General features: G+C 36.2%; 1 protein-coding gene, 1 long non-coding RNA gene and 1 other non-coding gene across 7 annotated transcripts in view; 1 reads left to right on the plus strand and 2 right to left on the minus strand.

Annotated features, from left to right (window-relative positions):
* Window positions 1–1,438: 1,438 nt before the first annotated feature.
* Window positions 1,439–8,548, minus strand: LOC130562712 (uncharacterized). The gene is made up of 4 exons (XR_008964006.1): window positions 8,373–8,548; window positions 7,185–7,263; window positions 4,516–4,639; window positions 1,439–3,142 (listed from the first exon to the last, which is right to left on the minus strand). It is a non-coding gene; the product is annotated as an uncharacterized LOC130562712 (long non-coding RNA).
* Window positions 6,533–17,854, plus strand: part of LOC130562677 (nuclear factor 1 B-type-like) — an 85,858-nt gene continuing 74,536 nt past the window's right edge. Inside the window, exon 1 of one of the 5 annotated variants that reach the window (XM_057347879.1) lies at window positions 6,533–6,739. In XM_057347879.1, coding sequence (XP_057203862.1) covers window positions 6,644–6,739 — 96 coding nt within the window. In that variant the 5' untranslated portion in view covers window positions 6,533–6,643. Of the gene's footprint in view, window positions 6,740–16,679; window positions 17,038–17,854 lie in introns of those variants that run through there. The other 4 variants (XM_057347870.1, XM_057347848.1, XM_057347840.1 and 1 more) reach the window with 4 other exon arrangements.
* Window positions 12,907–12,978, minus strand: trnah-gug (transfer RNA histidin (anticodon GUG)). Its single transcript has one exon. It is a non-coding gene; the product is annotated as a tRNA-His (tRNA).

Consider the following 17,854-nt stretch of genomic DNA (forward strand, 5'->3'; position numbering starts at 1 on the left):
ATTGTGCATGGGCAACTCCACTGGAAGTGACTCGGCTTCCATTACGGTCCTTCAGTAGGAGGCGGTTATTTTTTGGTTCATTTGACTACATTTTTTTTAACTCTTCACTTTTTGTTAAGATTTTTTTCCTGAGTGAAATACCAGATTATTGTTTTGTTTTGCTTTGTTCGTTCATCATGACTTCCATTAATAATGTGTATAGAAGAATCTGAATCTGAAAACTAATTTATTTTAAACACGTCTAAAGAACTGAATTAGCACATTTAAATTCTTTTTCACATGAAAATAAAATCAGTCGTGTTGATGTCATTGTTGTGACAAAGTTCTTTTTCCGGTGGACTACTTGTTATTCGGACTATTTATTTTTGCAAACTTCTGAATCAGAGAAAGTGGATGAGCTCTCTGAATCAGGGTTGTACAAAATTCAGAATTGAATTGAGAACGACGCCTAAATTCCGATTCAATTCTTGAATTTGAATTAGAATTTGAATTGAGATTGCAAACAGGAAGCTGAATTGCAATTCAAATTCAAATTGCAGGAAGTAGAATTGGAATTCCATCAAATTCAAAGAAATTCATGATACATATTTAAGGTGTAGGTATTTAACAATGAAGCTTTACAGTATATATTACATATGATTACAACATGAATTTCATACATATATTATTGTATGGACTTTATGTACACAATGCTTTATTATAATAAATAGGCCTATTTTTTATTAAAAACATACTCTATAAAACAGATCATTAAAATTGTAATAACTTTCAAATGGTGGAAAATGATAGCACTTCATTTCCCAGAATACTTTGCTGTATCCAAGTCTTCAAAATGGTTGACCAAACATTTAGGACATTTTGTTTGGAGTTCACTCTAGTGAAATAAGACAATTTTTTTTAATTGTATTATTTTGTTAATTAAATTATTTGTTTTTTAGTCATGTTTATCTTCTGTAGGGCCTCATACATGAAAAAATAAAAATCCTTTATCCATGTCCTTTTATAAAAATTATTAGTTATCTAACTTCTGCTCTACATTAAAGAAACAGTTCACCCAAAAATTTAACTTCTGTCATCATTTCCTCACCCTCGAGTTGTTCCAAATCTGTTTAAATTTCTTTGTTCTGATGAACACAGAGAAAGAAGTTAGGAAGAATGCTTGAATCCAAACAGTTCTTGTCCACCGTTTACTACCATAGTGATTTCTATATAAATTTCTTTGATCCTTTGAACACAAAACAAGATATTTTGAAGAATGTAGGAAAGCAAACAGTTTTGGGGCACTTTTGACTGCCATTGTCATTTTTCCTATTATGGTCGTCAATGGTGGCCAAGAACTGTTTGGTTAAAGGCATTCTTCTAAATATCTTTCTCTGTGTTCATCAGACCAAATAAATTTATACAGGTTTGAAACAACTCAAGAGTAAGTAAATGATGACAGAATTTTCATTTTTTAGTGAATTGTGCCTTTAAATGTGCTGAAGTTCAAATGAGCCAAAGAAGATATCCTGCTGATCAATTCCAAAAATTGGCATTTTGTCAACCTTGGTTTCACTGTAGTCCAGCGGGTTAACTAAACTGCAAATAACAATTAATTTCAATGGTTTATATTTGAATTATTTTGAGTGATTAAAACATTGCCAACAACTGCAAGATTTTTTTATACTGTATGTTCTAAGGGCAAAAGCATCCCCAGAAAACTACTCCTTTTACATTGTAGCTTCACCCTGATTCCTCTCCATTGTCCTCAAGTAGTCATTTATTGTTTTCTTCTCTGGGACAACAGGTGGTCATTTGAGAGCAAATTAGACACTGCAATATATTATGGAAATGGATTTTGTCATTTTAAAACAATTAGCCAGGATTACTCCATTGTCTGTTATTGTTGCACGAGTGGACATCTGTTTAAACAAAAAAGGAATTATGGGAATAAATCTTAATCAAATCTATTAAGGTTCTCTAGAGAGTGATATGTGGAGTGATATTCCTTTATCTATTTCTGATATAATTGGAGGTTTATAATATCTGGGGACAGTGCTAGGCTGGGATTAAAAAAGAATCTCTGGATATTATTAGTCACAAATTAGTAACAGACTTTTTTTTAATTACCTGACTGCCTATCCCATATGGGTCAGCTTTAACCCGAGGCTGTCCGCGTTTTGTACATTAAGTAACAAGAATAAACTTTAAATGGCCCTTAGCTTTGATTTATGTTGCTCCATGTGATATTAAATCACATTTTAGAATTCTAATGAAGTAATGAGAATTTGTACATACCTGAATTGATAAAGATATCAATAAAACATATACAATAGCAGTTAACTTTCTATTGTATCTACAATGCTTGTAAGAATTAATAAAACATTGCTTTGTACCCAAACAGATATAGACACAGTGATCTTTGTATTTAGAAAGTAGCAGGTGTTCACATTCATTTCCACCGTGTTCACTTCCATGCTGCCGAATTATTGATTCCCCAATTGATTTTTCATGTAGACTTCACAGATATTTCACTGAAAGAGAATAGAAATCTTATTAAAAACATAAAAGTATAAATGTAATCCAATAAAGGCAAGAAATTGCATTGATCTACAGAGTCAAAATCAATATCCGCCATATGAGGGAAATTCAAGTGAAATGTCAAAAGAATGTTTTGAGGAAGTTAGAAGAAACTGATAGATATGTGTTCGGGAAAACAGATAATGAACAACAGGCAACAGATAATAACATGGTTATTTTTATTTTATTCGGTTCACTTTTATTTGTTAGATAGTCAACACAAACAAATGATTCAAAGAATCATCTTAGTCATATGAGTAACACTTATATTATAAGGATGTAATGGATGAAACATCATGACTTCCAGATGAAACAAGTCATGACCCTGAAACACCAAAGTGAAGGACAATATTATAATCTCTTCTGAAAATGTGGGACAGGTTTCGGATATGAATAGAAAGTGATAAACAACACTCAAGGTATTCTTCTGCTCGTGCTTCTTCTGAAATGCCACCACGGTCCCTGAATGCCAGACGCGCTGTGCTGTGACTCGCGAGATGTTCTCACACAATCCCACAATTCACGTGGAGGGAAGCAGCTGCGGGCGGGAACATTCTATGCGGAGGTGGAGGTTGGGAATGCGCTGCCGAGGGAAAAAGGTCTGGATAGGTTACAAAGAGAGTCCCAAACATGGAACAAAGCTGGCATTGAGCGTAAAACCCCACTACTCGCAGCCGAGAGTCAGGTTGATGCGTAAATTTGCAAATGTCAAACGCGTGAGCACTGTTCGGTTTGTTTGCATGTATGTGTATTAAATGTAAATCTAAAGGAGTGGGATGCTCAGACATGAGTACATCAGTCGCTGCACACTATCCATAAGATCATGGTTAGATTTGTCTGCCTTGCAGTGTGAGAGAATGCTTATAATTGGTTAATGTCACCAAAGTCTACTTTGCATTGCTTTAAACCGCCAAAGCTGTGCTAACGCTATTAATGCAAGCCACCTACATTGCTAGCCAATGTTTTTTGCACACTTTTCTTGGAAATTTCTGATCGCTTGACTGTTTGAAAGCCTTCTAGAGGCTTGTTAGCTCTCACAGCTGGGTGAATTTAGTTTGATTGTCGCTTTTTGCTTTTACGTGAGATCCTTGGCAGCTATAACCAGTATGTCAGATGTTAGCTTTATATGGTGGGTCATTATTAAGGCTAGAATACTTTGAAAGTATGTAATCTGAACACAAATTAGAACATGTCTTGTGTGCTAAAATGCTAAATAAATGTGGCATTTGCTAATAAAGTTTCAGGTAAAAATTAACACATAATTAAAAAATATATAGTTGCTGTTCTTCCGAAACCAAACATGTCCAAATTTGCTGTTTTTCAGGAAACACGGTACTTTTTAAATGGACAAGCACTTTTTACTACTTTATATTGGTTAGATATTTGAAAAACCCAGTGACAACCAAAAGGGGTGACTAATAATAATGATTTATGACAAAATAGTCACAAAATATGGAGATACAAGGTTTCAGAAGGACAGCAGCTATATTAACTGGGTGTATGTTTTTAAATAGTTTTACACAGACATTGTCATGGATTTTAAAACAAGATTTGATTTTAACTAAATGTATCATTAGTTAAATTAAATATTAATGAATATAAGTAAATATTTCATCTGCTAGAAAAAACATGGGCAATGTTATAAAGTCATCAGGTGAGTTTGCAAGACCTAGGCCCGGTTTCACAGACACGGCTTAGCTTAAGCCAGGACTATGCCTTAGTTGAATTAAGATATTTATGTCGCTTTTATAAAAATGCCTTAGAAGAATAAATTACTGGTGTGCATCTTGAGACAAAACAAAGGCACTGAAATATTTTAAGACATTTTATATTCAGCTAAGACAGGTCACACATTCATTTTAGTCTGGGACTAGCCTTAAGCCTTGTCTGTGAAACCGGGCCCTAAAGTTCCTTATTCGTCAAATTAAAGTGTTAATGTATCAAAGGACTACACACCTGCATGGAATAGTGCAGGTCAGCATCTGATGATGTCCAAAAAACGTAAACTGTAGGCTGCTCAAAATAATACACCTACTGTGAGTTCTAGGACACAGCAAGGTTTTCCACAACCTTATGAGACCTAAAGACAAAGATGCAATGCAACAATGTAAGGGTCTGTATCATTTTGTGTTAGAATAGTTTTTACACCTTCGCACACTTTTCTATTTGCAAATTTATCATTCAAATTTTAAATTTAATCATGATTTCAGTTCAGCTGGTTTAATAGTTATAAATGCTATAAGTGCAAATTTTGCTTTACACTCAACAGAAAATCGTCCAGTCACATCCCCCCAATTTTTATCATCTAAGGATGTTGGAACAATGCACTCATTGTCTTCACCATCTCAAGGTTTAACATTCAATGTTGCAGGATGCTTAAACTAGACAATCATATACTGTCTTAACTGTCTATAACTTAATTTAAATGGAAAAAAAGATAATTTAGAACTCCTGAGATGTTATAAATTTAAAGAGGTCATTTCTAAATTATAAATTTAAACTTGCTTTAATTTTTTCTTTTCAATCTCAAGCACAAAATAAAAAACTATCATTTATAATGTTTCACAAAACATTGTCCACAGATGAAATTGATTCTAAATGAATAATTTAAAGAATACAAATTATATTCACACTGTAAAACTTTGCTGTAATTTCGCAGCAGGTTATGTAAATGTATCGCAATTTAAGAAGTTTTAAATAATTTTACAGAAATCAAGAGAAAAATGCTTAGGAAGAATGTCATTTTTTGCAGTGTTGCTGTGCTGATGCCATTGCTGGCATTAGCACAGTGTTTGAAGTGTTTTAATTTTGATTAAAGTAATTGAAAACAGTACTAATTGGAAAGTATATTAAGTAGTTATTAAATCTGCACTAAGTTACTGGCAAACATGCTGCAAAAACTACAGCAAAGTTTTACAGTGCATGTTTTATTAATTTGTTACTTTGCCTGCTAATGTGTTGGTGACATAAAAATCTTTAATGCAATTTACAGTCCACCTCAGATTAATTCATGACAAATTTATATAGAAAAAGTTTGATCAACAACATATTAACACTTAAACATGATTTATGTTTAAAACATGCTTAAACTATTGAAGCAACTTAAGAAGCGTTCGTATCTGAAATATGTGAAGGGTAAATCCAGGAGAGCTAAATTCATAGAACAAACAGGGCATCAAATTATTCATCCAAATCACTTTCTTAAACATAGACATAACAAAGCACCTGTATTTATGTGTTATCTGTTCCGCAGAAGCACCTGGATGCTTAAATCCGTGTGCTTCATCTAAATCAGTTAAGCAATAAACCGTGTTGAAGTTAGTACCTATTAATTGAACGTATCTGGTGTACCTGTCTGTGTTTACGCGTGTCTTTTTCTCTCTTCCCTGTTCCGCCTCTCTCTCTGTCTCTCTCTCTCACTTGGTGTATTATTCTGTGATATCTGAACCGTGCCCGGCTCTCATGTCTATGAAACTCCCCTGTCTTTGTTTAGGGAATATAATTCCCATTTGAGCCTCCCCTCATAGACATAGAGTGAGGACCGTTCAAGGGAGGGGGAGCAAAGTGTGTGTCTATTTATGACTTTGGAGGGGGAATTCCAAACACCACAAATCAACGATATAAACCAGAAGAAAATGCAAATAAACTTTGAAAAGCATCCTCTCGTGAAAGCACCTCATTGGTTGCACACTTGTTGTACCACTCAAGGTGCCAAGAAAGGTCCATGCTCCTGTTCTGCACAGCTTAAAAAATTAAAACCCTAGCTGAGGTGGGGGGCACTGTGTGTGTGTGTGCGTGTGTGTGTGTGTGTGTGTGTGTGTGTGTGTGCGTGCGTGCGTGTGTGTGTGTGTGTGCGTGTGCGTGTGCGTCTGTGTGTTTGAGGGATTCAGATCCTGATCCTGTCATTATAGGCAGCACTGAGGCTGGAGTCATAGCTGGAGCGACTGTGAGTGCGTGTGCGTGTGTGTGTGTGTGCACTTTTCTCCCATAATGCAGTGTGATAAGGATTGGCCTACATGGGGCTGAGAGAGTGGCGTCTGATGAAGGCTTGATTAGTGTGTTATCTACTCCTGAGCTGCTCCTGATGAAAGCTACTGACGGGGGAATGGCTGGGAAAACAGCAGACAGCTCCATCAAATGGCAGCTATGCTATGACATGTCAGCCAGGACCTGGTGGATGGTAAGTTTGGTGCTTTTTGGAACTTTTTTTGCGTGCAAGTTTTTTCCCACCAGTTTTTGAATGACGTAACTCCTCCTTCAGTGCGATTCAGTGCAAGTCTTAGAGAAAATGTTTTGAAGGGCAATTATTCGAATGTTTATAATTTCCTTGTTTGAAAAGATTTACAGAACAGATATTTACAGAAACCTTCCGTGGCATTAGGTTAAAGAGTATATTTATTTTTTATATTTTCCCCTTTGTGTCTTAAATACTTTTCAGCTTTTCTAATCCTATGCCTAATCTTCTAATTGTGACGTGCTGTTATTGACAAAAGCGTGTGTTGGATAGGGATGTCACTGGTGTCAGGTGAGGTCAAGACCCTGTGTTAGACTCCGTGTCACGAGGTCAAGTTTTTTCACAAACCCCCTTCTCTTACACAGCATGTACTGTTTTGAGTTCAACGTACCTTAAACGTTTCAGGTGTCCATCCCAGTTCTTGTGTTTTTGAAATTGTGACAGTACGTCAAAGTCGTTGCAGTCAGGGACTAAAGAAAATCAGAAAAATGCAGTAGGAGAAAGACGGCACATTAATGGTGTTATCTTGTTATTCCAGATGTTTTACGTCCAACATGCTCCAGGTATTTCTGGTCGTGACTTGCCCCTTGGACTCGGTAATGCCGCTTATAAACATTGTCACACAAGATGTGCTCTTCCTCTACACTTGTTGACATTTTTCTCTGCGTTTGTCCATTTTTCCTCCTGGCAGACAAAAGGCTCTTGTTTGAGTTTTTGCTTTCAATGAAGCTACTGCTGGTTTTGATTCCACTATGAATATTAATATCGCCTCAAACTCTTGCATTTTTTCTCCTGCCAGCCTCTTGTGAGTTATAATTTTGTTTTCTTTCACATGACATAAGGACTGGAATAAATGGAGATGCTTACTGTTAGTGTTAATCACTGTTTTAAGTTGATTTATTTCTTATGGAACTTTCATTTAGATTAAATTGTTTAGAAACCTTTGTTGCCCTGGACGAATATTTTACAATATAACACTTTTGTGGTATTTCTTTAATTGTAAGTTGTTTAAAATTGGTCAGAAGTGTTTAAAGTAATCTTTGAAACTCTTTGAGAAATAATACGTCTTTAATAAGAAGCAAACCTAATTTGAAATGACATTATTCATTATTATACAGCTAATTAAATTATCGGGAGGATTGTTATCAGGAGTTATTTAACTTGTTTATTTGTGGTTTCTATTCTCATACTGAAATTCTAATGTATGTTGCAAAAGTTTTGATAATTATATTTTTATGATAATGATTAGATATAAAGGCAGTGACAGATTTTTTTTAGATATATTTAACTTTTTATTTTTAATATATTTTGTAGATTTGTGTCTATATTTAAAGCCTTTACTCATATATACAATTACCTTTCGAATTTATTTAAAATAATGAAATTGAGTTCAACACTGCCATTGGCTTGAATATATTTTATAATATATTTTGACAGCCTTATGTCCAATTTAATATCCATCAAAAATGTGGAAAACAGAAAATATTTACATTGTTCTTGTTTCTCCTAATTACACAAACAAATCTGGTGCACAATTTCATATAATTCATATAACATCTCAAATCTGGCACCAACTCACCTGCAGATGGACTTGACAATGATCTAAACAATGACGGGGGTCCAGACATGGTTCAGTCTGGAATGCCACTCGGGAAACCAAAACTAAGAAACTGGCGCAGAAAATATCAGAAGTTTCAGCAGATGCTGGCGTGGGCTTCACAGAGAGGAAAGTAGCATTTATGGCTAATCCCTGTGGCCAACAGTCGTTCATTAAGGTACACACTGCAGCCCCCCCTTTTTTTGTTTATTGAGGGTCTCTTTCTTTTTTCGCAAGAGTCCCTCTGTCTGGCTTGCTTTGTGCAGCTGGGAGACCGATGTCAGCCTGCATGTAGCCTCCCAGCAATCTGGCCTTCAGATGATGCACCTGCCGAATGTGGGTCGAAGATTAGCATAATACCAACTAATCGTGAATAACATTAGCGTTGAGTAAGGCAGTAATTAAAATGATTAGCGGTAGGGGTAGAACTAAATGAGGAAACTGCGTTAAAGATATTGATTTGAATGAGAACTGGGCTGGGAGGCTCTGGGATGTTGTTCTGATGATGGGAACATGTCAATAATGGCTTGACAAAGAGCTGCTTAGAACTTGCACTTGTTAAATCTAATGAATGCACGTCTTGTGTCAGGTGTGGTCTACATAATTCTGTCAATTATGACTACTAATTAAACGCATATGTGTGTGCATAAACCAAGTTTCTCATTTCCAATGCTGAAGGACATAAGAATTATTTCTTAGGGTCAAACTGTACAATGACCAGCATTGATCAAAACATGGGAATAGTGCCACCTGACATTATGACAGTGGTGACGTTGCGGTTTCAGATGGGTCACCTTGGTGCACTTGGTCTAGACTCAAATCCTCTAGCTGATCTTATAAGTAAACGGTATTGTTCGTCTGCAAGCTACACTCTCTCCGTAATCACAGTGTTAATTATTCCGGTTGTTGGGCACACCTCGGGTTCGCTTGATCCTTATCAGAGGGATCAATCTCAACTTCCCCCTCTCTGATGCCGCTCGCACTGTATAGTGTCAGTGTAGCATGTCTAGATCAGTGACTCTCAACTGGTGGCCACAAAATGGCTCACAGATCTGTACTGAAAAGGTCGTATAGCAGAAAAAACAACGCTAAACACAACTAATAAAATGCAAGTAACCATGTCATCAACTTTTAACAGACAGGAAAAATGTGGCCCAAATCCCCATTACTTTGCCATGAATTCATCTGTCACTCAGCAGAAGACCAATTGGATCACATGTTTATTATATAATGGCTAAAAAGCCATTTACAAATCAGTAAAGGATAAGAAAATATTACCCACAACATGGATGTACTCACTTAAGTATAAGTAACTGTGTTTTAACTTTCCTTTGGAAACAAGTATTATACACATTCAGCGCATGTTCACAGAGTGAGCAATTTCAAAACCCAATGAAAAACAAAATATGTTGACGGATCAATTAACGTATCTTCTAGAGATCAGATGGAGACCATTTTGAAGAAAATGATGGAACAGCGTTCTTTAACTGCTACAGCGATGTGTAGCCATGCCTGACAAAGATCTGCTTTGGGCAATTAGAGAACATAAAGCCTCTTTGTTCTAAACAGGGTTGGGGGGGTCGATGAGGGGACGTTGAGAAAGAAGAGAAAGAAAAAGAGAAAACGGGGAAGCATCAAGGTAAGAAGTGCTGCATAGCATGTGTCAACACAATCTGTTCACTTTTAGCAATGCAAGTAGGAACTGATGTTAGTGCACAAATAACTATTTTTAGATTGGAGTGTCCTCTTTATTGAGAACATTGATAAATGTATGATAATTTAAGAATTTTGATTGCTCAATTTAGAATTGGTTTATATTGTTTACCTGTAGCATTAGTCCTATACTGCTAACTAACTGTAATTATCTAACAATATGGTGTTTACTTCAACAAAGTTTTAATGCCATGCACATTCACTTACATACTGTACATCATGTACCCAACATGCATAAAGTCACCACAACTACAGATAAAAGGGTTTAATAATTTTATGCCAGTCTTTACACCGCTACTGTGACACAAAAGCAGCATAGAACTTTTAATATCATTTACATTTGAAACAGAAGCTTTTGGGTAAAAAAATACACTTATTTAAAATATACATCTAGTAAGAATCAGATAAGCTTTATTCTCAGTTCAACCATATACAGCTTGTACAAAATGAAGCAAAACAACATTCCTTACAACATACTAGGACCAGTATGCTATGTAAGACAACAAAAGACATACATTTAACTGTACACATTTAAATTATTATATTGACTAAGAACTTAATCCTCCTGGTCCTAGTAATCCATACAGTGTGGGGACTGTATCCCCCTAAAATACCGGTCATCTTTGACCTTGTGGGGACATTTTTTGGTCCCTATGAGGAAAACATCTTATAAATCGAACTAAATTTGAAAATGTGTTTGTGTGAGGTTAAGGGAATATACAGTATAGTTTGTACAGTAAAATCATGATGTCTATAGAAAATCCCAACATGGAAATGCAATATGTGTGTCTGTGTCGTTGTGGCCGGTCTGTCAGATAGCTTGGTGTTGATACTGTTATGCAGTCTGACCATGAGGGTCCGAATGCTTCTGTAGTACCTCCTGCCGGATGGGTGAAGTGTTATATGAGGGATGTGTGGGGGTGTTTACAATACCGGTGGCTTTGCGGATGCAGCGTGTGGTGTATGTCTATGAGAGTGGGAAAATAGACCCCAATGATCTGTTCACTTGTCCTCCGCTGGTAAAAATAACGATTTAATGCATATGTATCAGCAACTGAAATCTTCCTGTAGAGCACAATGGATACTCCTGGCTGAATACAAGGAGCAAAAAATATAATGCATGTTTTATAGTGTTAAAGTCTTTTTGAAGTGCGCATATTAATAATTCAAAAACCCTTTAAAAGTGTTATGATACTAAATTCCACCTGTTTTAAGTGAATGAAACCCCCTGTTTAGTTCAAATCAAAGATCAAAAGTTAGACCGTGATGCTTCCACCGTTGTGGCTAATGAAGATGCACATTGTTACAGGAACATGTGTTCAGTGACCAGACAAAAGCCTGCAGGGATGCGCATTTCATGCGACATAGGTGCATGCTTGTCCTGTCAATCAAGACCTATTGAAGGGTGGAGAAAGACAGACGCACATAGAGAGAGAAAGCAAGTACACAGCAGTTTTGCCTGGCTCTTCTGTGGGGGCCTGCTGCTTCTTTCTCGTAGCTGAAGGATTGGCCATGCATGTGTGTGTGTGTGTGAATTGGACACAGTGGTTTTGGCAGGATTCCATGTTTACTATAAGCTTTCTCCTTGTTTATTTGAGCGTGTGTCTCGTTGTTGCTCTTTTTCTTGATGGCGGGTTTGTGGTTAGAACAAGGAGGGCCTTTATGGTTGCCAACAGGTGCAGAAGAGCTCCCGCTACATGTGTTTGATTGTGTTTTTGCTCGTGTGAATGCAAGAGGATTTTTTTTACTAGGTTGGATGACAGGACAAAGAGGGATGACTTGGGGAAAAACCATAAAACAAAGTCACATGTTCTTACAAAAGACACATAAATGCATGTTTACAGCTTTATTGGTTCCAACTTCCACCTTTAAATATCACTACAATGAAGTGAAACAAACAAAGCAATTTGATGAGTTTGATAGTAAATATATGAATTTATAAAAAAATCATTCTATTGAATAACATTGCACTGTGTGCCTTCAGTAATCTCTGTCATCACAGTAAAGCACTAAAGCAACAACAATAAATACTATAAATATACTGTAGTCTCATATTGATATAGTAAAGTATTTAATTATCTATTAAAGGCAGAGGTTTCGCTATACGTTGTAGTTTGCTGCCCTCTGGTGCTTAGGTGGTTAGATGATATGTTGTCTTTATATTGAAACTGTAGGAAGAAGCCTTTAGAAGCCTTTTTTAAAAGAACCTAAACATTCAAATAGATATAGGAGAGATTATATGGTTCTATTTGAATCTTTTTAAACCATATTAATTGAAACAAAGTAGTCTATGTAAAAAGCTGTTTGGAAATGTATAACGTCACTAAAGTTATGTATTTATTCAGTATGAATAATTGAAATACGTGTGACTTTGAAATATGTAATGCTTACACGTTATGGGTACTAACAATGTACAGAGTACAAACTGCGATCACGACGCACCGCAAGTTCACGCCAGACAGTCCACTACCGCATCCTCGTGGACTGAAAACAAAACTGCACTGCTCTGTCTACCCATACTACACATATCTGTCATGTGGGGTACTGAAAATCCTGTTCACCAAAGTGATGTCATTGTTTTTATACGATCAAGCCGACTACATTTTCAGTCACAGCAGTTTTATCGTGCTTAATTTTATACGATTCATTCATTCATTCAAGTACATGTAGAGCTCATTTACATGGGAGTATTTTTAAAAGTATAAAAAAGCTTTCAAAGAACCTGAAGCTTTTCCAGTTTTTTTAAATGTCACATTGAATCAAGAAAAAGCATAAAACTCACTGCTCTTTAAACCAGTTCTTTTGCCGTGACCCGGATTCGAACCGGGGTTGCTGCGGCCACAACGCAGAGTACTAACCACTATACGATCACGGCGAGCTATTTATGCAGTTAAGCGGAACGGGCCTACTCACCACACCATGACTCCCATAATATGGTAAAGCGCTATTTGTTGCTTTATTAGATGTAACGTTAGACCTAACTCTAAACACAATAACAGTGTATCCTATAATTTGTGAGGATATTGCTTGGTGTAACTATTATGACTAATAATGTCAATATAAATACTTCACTATGACATGTGATGGCTGCGTGTTATAGAAATGTGAAAAAGTTTAGTCAAAAACGTTGTCAGTTTTTATACATTGCGTGGGCTTCACGTCATAATTAATTTAACTAAATAATCTGCGGGAACGCTGTGGTCATAAAAATATAAAAATATTAATCTCACAGTAACGGATTAATAATATATCGCAAAACGTCAGAAAAAAACTCAAGTCATGTCTCTACAAATTGACAAATAACAGTTATTATTTAAGGTAAATTGACATTATCGAATTAGATATATCATTCTAAGATGACGTGTTTTTTGGAACATGCGTTCGAATGACTAAAAGTTGAACACCGCGGTGAGGTCACTGAGCTCCACTGGGGGTCATGGTTCTCGCGCAGGAATCACTTTAAAACAGGCTGCAGGTCTACTTATTTCCACAAATGATTAAAATGTGTTTTATAGATGTGTAATTAAACAAGTGCACTCTACAAACACCACTTGATATATTTTGATTAGCATCGCATGCTTGCAGTCGAGGCCCGCTGATACATTTTTTGGAGGGATTTTGGCGCAATGAAAATATTAATTTTGCTCTAAATGTATTTATGTCGGGGCACTTATTAATGGAGAACACTTTATTTTTTATTATTTTACATTATTACATTATATTTCATTAAAATTATATTATTTTACAAAAGTAAAAATATCACAAATGAACAGCCGTATCCTGACTTGAGCTTGCGGCTGTTAACTGAGACAAAAATCATTAAAAGAATAACTGGGAAACCTTCTGAATATGTTTTACCATTAGCCTACACATGCGTTCTAATTATAATGCCAAATGATATAGCTTTTCAAATTATGTAACATTTAATGAATATATAAAGCAATATAATTATATAATAAATTAATGGGAGCACATAAGGTAGCTTTAACATTCCAATTTTGTGCAGTACAGATGTTTGCTCATTTATGCTCAAAGTGGACGACATGAATTTAGGTGTTTAACCCAGCCATCCAAGCTCAACTGCACAGCTGCACACAGCTGCACCTTTTTAATGCTTACTTTTTTGCGAAGTGTTGGGCAATATAATATAATGGTTTGTGTTTTTAGCATTACGAAACGGGAAACTTCGACATTTCCTACCAAAATGTGATAAATGATGATTTAAAGAATTGTTTTGAAATTTGAATATAGAAATTTTACATTTGGGCTCATAACAATTTAAGGCATAAATGGAACACAAATTAATGATCCAATGAATTAAAAGATTCTACTAATTTATGTCATACATGTTAGGGTACTATAATATAATAAAAATAAAATGTGTAATAGAAACCATAAAAACTTAGCCCTATTAATTGCACTCATGAGTAAAAATTATGACGTAAAGATGAGGCATGTAGAGAAGATGATCTTACAACGAGGTAAGGCTCATCTTTAAGACATTATTAAATTAGCCGTGCGCCCCTTTGTTGTCCACTTAATTGATTTATGGGCTTATAAAACACTTTTAATGTGTGGTGAAAATTGTTCAAAAGCAGTAATCATTTTGCATTTAATGAAAGAATTTCGATATTTCGACACTTAAAAATTAATGTGCACGTTGGGAGCAGCATGATACAATAGATCAAATGACAATCCAGTGGTAATATGTAAAACTCGAGGAAGAGAGACTGAATAGCAAACCACCAATTTTCCTAACCTGTGAAAACCTGTTTTTATATGAGTACAGATTTTCTTTAGAATCGGAATCTTTAGAATATTATTGATAATTTCTAGAGACTTCTGAAACGAAACATCGCCTACTGCGTCCGCAGAACATAACGTACAGGTAAAACGATAACTTCTGTATAGAAAATGTGGCGTTGGATGCTTTGAGAGCCTATACCTCTGTAAAAAATGGAAACTTACGTCGGAGGCTGTATGAGGTTCTCTGCGCGCACACGACACACATCCAAACTCATGTTAAACTTGACAGCCACAAGTGAACAGAATAAACAAAAATATCCAGAAGAACATCGATCCATCTTTGTGTTAATTCATACAAATATTTGCGCTAATAGTGATTTTCTTGCCTATGCTCGTGACTGGGCTTGCCGAAGTTTATGTCTAGAATTTGCAGCCCCTTCGCTTCATTTCGTATCACACTCCACCTACTTGATATAAAGCTCCAAGAAACCGAGTGTTTGTTTTCACAAGTGTGGTATTGTAAACCAGAAGACGGTTACCGGTTAATTCCAAACGATTCATTTGTCTTGAGAACTGATGTCTTTCATTTAGTAGCGTTTTGTTTTGGGAACGAGTATTACAGACTATCACACGACCAACACGAACTTTTCACTGTATAATTTGTGTCCTACAGATTATGTGCCGCAAGTGACAGTTCAGTCTTTGTCCGGGGCGACACATGAAAAGAATTACATTTAGGCTATGCATTAGATAAATAAATAGAATATAGCATAACAACAACAGCAACCACATGAACTATTATTGTAATTAAAATATAATGAACAGATTAAGAAATGTTCACAACGAAATATGGACTCAACAAACAACAATAACAAAGTGTTTAATGTATGGGTTCCGTAAAACACGTTGAAAAATTTAGCAGGAACTCACCTATAGGGAAATATAAGGTAAACAAAAATATTCTTGTTGAGATAAATAGGCTATATTGATTGAGGTAAATATAAACCATATTATATTGTTTAATATTTAATATATCATATTGCTAAAATAACAATTTAGAATTCAACAGAATAACATAATATATATAGGCCTACATTGCAGTGAATGATTGCCATTTATTTATTAAGACAGGTGACATAATGCATACACAGTTTTATTGCTCATGTATCTACTTGTCTGTGTGCCATATAGTACACGTTAAGGATGCGAAAGTGCATCGGAAAACATTCTCACATAAATGTGCATTATTTGATAATTATTGGATTCACCGCAGAACCGTGTATGTAATGGTGGTGTTCTGTTCTGGATCAATGCCATCATTGTGCTCTCTAACAGTACTGTCTTTCTTCCTAGTACCATACACATTTCTAACAATGTTTTAGTAACAACACTGTAGGCTATAGCCTACATGTTTTAAAATTATTTAAACATAGCCTGTCAATGGCATTTTTGGAAAATGATTAATTGTTTTAATGCAAAACAGAAAAACTACTACACCCGGACACAATCAAAAAGGGAGGAAGAACTGATTTATATCATTTTCACCCCTCTAAAATGTATATAATAAATTGATTGTTTAAAGTATTTTTTTATAGAAAATCCATGAAAACTAATGTCCAAGTCCAAAATGCACACAGGAATGTGACCTCACCTCAGGCACTAGTCTCAATTTCGGTCGGTCTCGCTTTGATGGGACTTGGTCAATGTTAATATGCAAATAGTGACACTGCCTGCCGAGCGGAAGTGAGGGGCCTTGGGCATGGAACGCAGAGCGCATCGTCGACCAATCAGAATCGAGGATGTATTCCCAATGCACAGTTCAGTTCGACTGCTGCGAGCAACAGCGACGACAGACAGAGAAAGTAAAGGCGCAGACCTTCCCACTGCTAAAAACTCAGCCTATTCTGGACCGCGTTCAACTCAACCACCAAAAAGCTATCCAAAACGACTGACTCGCAGAGGAAGGACGAGAAAAAAATATCAGAGGCTCGCTGACTTGATTTTGCCGCCTGTCTGCCAAGAATTCTCTTCCGGTGTTCATTTTTGTAAGCACTACAACGTGAAAAGACAAGGAAAGAGAAAAAATAAAAAAACACTATTTTTTTACTTTGAGACATGTGAACGTACCGGCTTCATTTTCATCCGGCCTCCAGGAATCCCCTTCAATTCCATGCAATACAGTGCAATGGTACGTTATGATGGAAAACACTGTCTTACTAACATTTTGTGAATATTGTTTCTCGAGTTACTGTGTTGCGCGCGTGTAACTTCTTCAACGCTGTCTGTAGAACATAGCTTTCATTTCCCTGGACGAGACACTTAAACTGCAAACTCGCGGAAAACGATAGATGTTGGATTGTTTATGTCATGTATTGGCAGGCGTCCTATTTGGGTCATATCATTGTGTCAGAAGTTGGTGACAGAGTTTGTGCCTACGGAGATCCGCTCTTGGCATGATTCCTGTGTTAGCTAAAACTCTCCCCCTGTTGAATAGCAGTGCACTTTGGCACGGTGCATTAGCGTGAATACCTGGACAAGTTATGTTGATATTTACTATTGTCACCATTTCACAGTTCCCTTCATTGAAATGCTTGTCTGGTGGTTCTGTTTTACGTAATGACACTCTTTGTCAAACTCTATTAAGTTTTCCTAAAAAGAGATAAATGACACTTAAATCTAATAAGGATCTTGCGCTCGAATAATACCCCTTTGTTTCTGTCAAATGTTTATTATCTTTAAAGGCCTTTCAAAGTCGACGGACGGCCGTACGTGTGTACAAACCGATTCATTGGTTAACCCTGAAGGTATTTAGACTGTTGTGCTTCTCTAGATTCTGTGCCCTTTATAAAATCATAGTTGAACGCTCGTGGGTTTCATAGTTGGAAAGAGGGGGGTGGGCTTTGACTTTGACGCAAGATGCCGGTGTAACGTTATGGCATTATCTGTCCAGCAAACAAACCAGACCTATGCTTACCCCACACTGGTATAAGTGTAAGAGTCGTGCA

Source organism: Triplophysa rosa, linkage group LG1 (genome assembly GCF_024868665.1).
Source record: "Triplophysa rosa linkage group LG1, Trosa_1v2, whole genome shotgun sequence".
In the NCBI taxonomy this organism is placed as follows: Eukaryota; Metazoa; Chordata; class Actinopteri; order Cypriniformes; family Nemacheilidae; genus Triplophysa; species Triplophysa rosa.